The 3,118-nt window shown below is 48.2% G+C and overlaps 1 protein-coding gene across 1 annotated transcript; it reads left to right on the plus strand.

Moving 5' to 3' along the window:
• The first annotated feature begins 1,245 nt into the window (after nucleotides 1-1,245).
• Nucleotides 1,246-2,874, plus strand: LOC122363458. The gene is made up of 3 exons (XM_043332744.1): nucleotides 1,246-1,608; nucleotides 2,134-2,327; nucleotides 2,718-2,874. Exons 1-3 carry the CDS (start codon nucleotides 1,417-1,419, stop codon nucleotides 2,872-2,874), a joined length of 543 nt encoding a protein of 180 aa, XP_043188679.1. The 5' UTR covers nucleotides 1,246-1,416.
• Nucleotides 2,875-3,118: the final 244 nt, after the last annotated feature.

The raw sequence follows: 3,118 nt of genomic DNA on the forward strand, positions 1-3,118 counted from the left end.
CACCACCTTCTCCGTCAGCTTCACAACACCAAATGACCTCTGCTACCCCCGACACCACGCATATTTCATTAACCCACATTTGGCGCCGGCAGGGCCTCCCAGGGGTACAGAGTCACTCTACTCGGGGCATTGTTTGTCCGGGCAGCTTTGTCAGGTGCTCTGCTGGCGTGACGGCCGGCGGACAACGGCCAATGCGGGGCGGGGCGGGCAATGTCACCGGCCGCCGGCATCGGGCGACGGTGCGCCAGGCCACTTTTTGGGAAAGCCACCGGCCGTGTGGTGGTCTGGTCTTTGTCGAAACAGGCGATGGGGAGAAGCGGAGAGGGGTGGAGTGGATCCAGTGTCTCAGGGCTGTCGTGCCGAGAACAGCGAAAGTGCTGGATACTCGAGTGGAAAGTCGGCGTCACATCAGTCTGAACGGTCGAATACAGCGAATCTATTGTATCACAGGACACAGGTGAAATGAAATCGAGAACGAATGTTACAAACAGCGTTTACAAACGACTAATATGCTGTAATTCAATATCTGACAGGACTTTCTCATTCCAAGCACGTGTGTGACATCAGAGCGTCAAAATATTCAAGAAAACGAAGGTGGATTGGCTTTTTCAGCGCGAACTTTCCCACCATAACATCGTGGGTAGTAACCACGTCATACCCATTTCATTATGTAGTTCAAACACTTGCTTAAAATCGATGAAATCAGAAAGAAAGCATTACGATGCTTAGTTACCTACAACCATTCACGCAACATTGACTGACAAACATAAGCTGAGGCTAAAATGGATGTAATTCCTGCATGGATCAGTCGTTACCGTTGAATCGGTGATTCCAGAGAATCTCTACACAATAAATAGACGAAGCTGCATTTATAATCGGGTAGCGTCACATCATGCGATCAGACTCCAATCAATTTTTTCAGATGCATGCACGTGTTTAACGCACAGTAACCATTGCCAGCATAGTATAAGTTCACTGTTGATTATTCTTAGGCGGATAGTGTCAGTGTCAGTACTGTTTTGTTGAAACTTCTTGCTCGTCTGGTACACAAAAACGGAATGACGAAACAAGGAACTCAGACGGCACCGCCTTATTCTGCTTCATCAACGATACCTATTTTCCCAGAGCATCGGAGCCCTTATAATTGGATCAGAGGCAATGGGGCGAACCATGTCGGCCCTCAAACGATCTCGGAGCTACCTGGTGGGACAAACAAGCCCGGGCTACACCGGGAGTCTCCGATTGCTCAGTCTGACTCCAGCGTTTTCACTGGAAGGACATCTTTAACCGCTTTTGTCCATAACACGTCATTTCGCGACATTTTGGCATGCTGAATATCTTCTGATCCAATGCTAAAGTGGACTCTTCTCTACCATATACTGTGATCATCCCTTGCTGCTGACCACACCAGGCACCATGGCTCTGCCGCCGCCGCCGCCGTCGTCCCAGACGATGAACGTGAACCTGGAGTTCTCTCTGCCGGTGGACCTGGTGTACATCAGGGACGCCGATCAGCTCCACGCGCCCCTGGCGTTCGTCGCGCCCCTCGCGCTGGGCTTCGTGTTCATCGCCAAGGCGTTCGCCGCTGCCGGGCCGCCGCATGCCGAGGTGAGTTTCTTCTCTCAATTGAAAGCTACTCATCTTAAACTTCAGTTTGACTGCAGTAAAAATATACACCCCTCCATCGCTCAAGCAAAATAATTGCGAAAACCAATTGTTACTTGGCTTTCTTTCATCGAATTTCATCGAATTTTAATCATTCATCAAAATCATTACTTTTCTGCCGACAGAATTTGAGATTATTTTATAAAAACACGCCTTTTAAAATGTTGAATTATTTTGCATCAGCAACATTTATATTAGTAAATACGTTTTATTTGCTCTACGAAATTTATTTCGATTTCGATTCTGAGGAAGGTTTGGGTACAAAATAGTATGCATATAACTATACACCTCACTTTTATAACTTTCAAATAACATCGAGGACACGGTCAATAGCACTGCCTAACATTAATGTTTAGATAGCCTGCTACAATAGCAGTCTTTTGTGTAAAAAATGTGTTAGGCTAGCGCTTCCATTACATATTCAAAATCGTGAATGCAAAGTTGATTCGCCGTCTACCATGTCGCCAGCGACGCTCGGACACCGGCCGTCGGAGCCGTCGGGGCGTCGATTCCGACGGCGACGGCGCGGGGCCGGACCTGTCGACGGTGCTGAACCAACTCAACATCCGCGCCCCAGCCTGCCAGGCGCTGGTGGTGTGCGAGACCCACCGACTGATCGCCAGCCTGCCGGAGCCACTGCTGCACCACTACAGACGACTCAGGTGGGCATTGGGCAATCAGGCGGCCAAAAATACTCTGTACTGCCCGCTCAGGCACGCAGTCTATTTCCAAAGCATTTTCAGACTGTCTTCAGTAAATAATCGTAATAAAAAAAAATCGTAAGCGATTGTTAAACTTAATCGTTAACGCAATGATATAAATAATGCATAAGGATTTTGGGGTAATTTTTATTTCAATGCATCGTTCACTTTATATTATAACGTATTGCCTTGTAATAACGTAAGCCGTCGAGGATTAAATACATCAGGGATGTCGCAGGGCTCAAAACTGTTATATAGTCATCATGCTTCTTGCCACAGGCCACGATTTCTGCCATGATCTGTACTGTCTCCAGTGCCCCGTTGACAAAGCCCATCGACTTTCCCCGGCAGCGGTCGCCTGAGAGGGGTACATCACTTCAGCGACTCTGCTACCCTCGGACTGAACAGGGGCGACTGTCGGGCGCGGGACGGTGAGCGCTGTAAAAAGACGCCGCTCGAGCTGCTGCTGAACACAGGACTCTTCCGCCAGCGACGGAACACGCTCTGACGTCATATGTTCGTGACGTCACTACAAAGTAACGATGACGACAGACTCATTTAATGTGCGAACATGTAATGAGGTGGAGTGCAAATACACAGTTGACGTAATTCAGACGTTTACAGAGATGTTCAATGAGCAGAAGCCAATAAGCAGCCAAAACTATGTGATTTTGTTGCCGCCAACCTAAGAATAGTCCAACTTTACACTGACTTTGTACTGGCTTTTCGAACTGGTGACCTGACGTGAAGTG

Source organism: Amphibalanus amphitrite, unplaced genomic scaffold, assembly GCF_019059575.1.
Source record: "Amphibalanus amphitrite isolate SeventyFive unplaced genomic scaffold, NRLGWU_Aamphi_draft 000621F_arrow, whole genome shotgun sequence".
Taxonomy (NCBI): domain Eukaryota; kingdom Metazoa; phylum Arthropoda; class Thecostraca; order Balanomorpha; family Balanidae; genus Amphibalanus; species Amphibalanus amphitrite.

Excerpts from the sequence above, each read along its gene's own strand:
- LOC122363458 (XM_043332744.1), top strand. The coding sequence starts at position 1,417 with ATGGCTCTGCCGCCGCCGCCGCCGTCGTCCCAGACGATGAACGTGAAC. Across the intron at positions 1,609-2,133 it reads CCGGGCCGCCGCATGCCGAG|CGACGCTCGGACACCGGCCG; the intron begins GTGAGTTTCTTC and ends CCATGTCGCCAG. Across the intron at positions 2,328-2,717 it reads CACCACTACAGACGACTCAG|CGGTCGCCTGAGAGGGGTAC; the intron begins GTGGGCATTGGG and ends TTTCCCCGGCAG.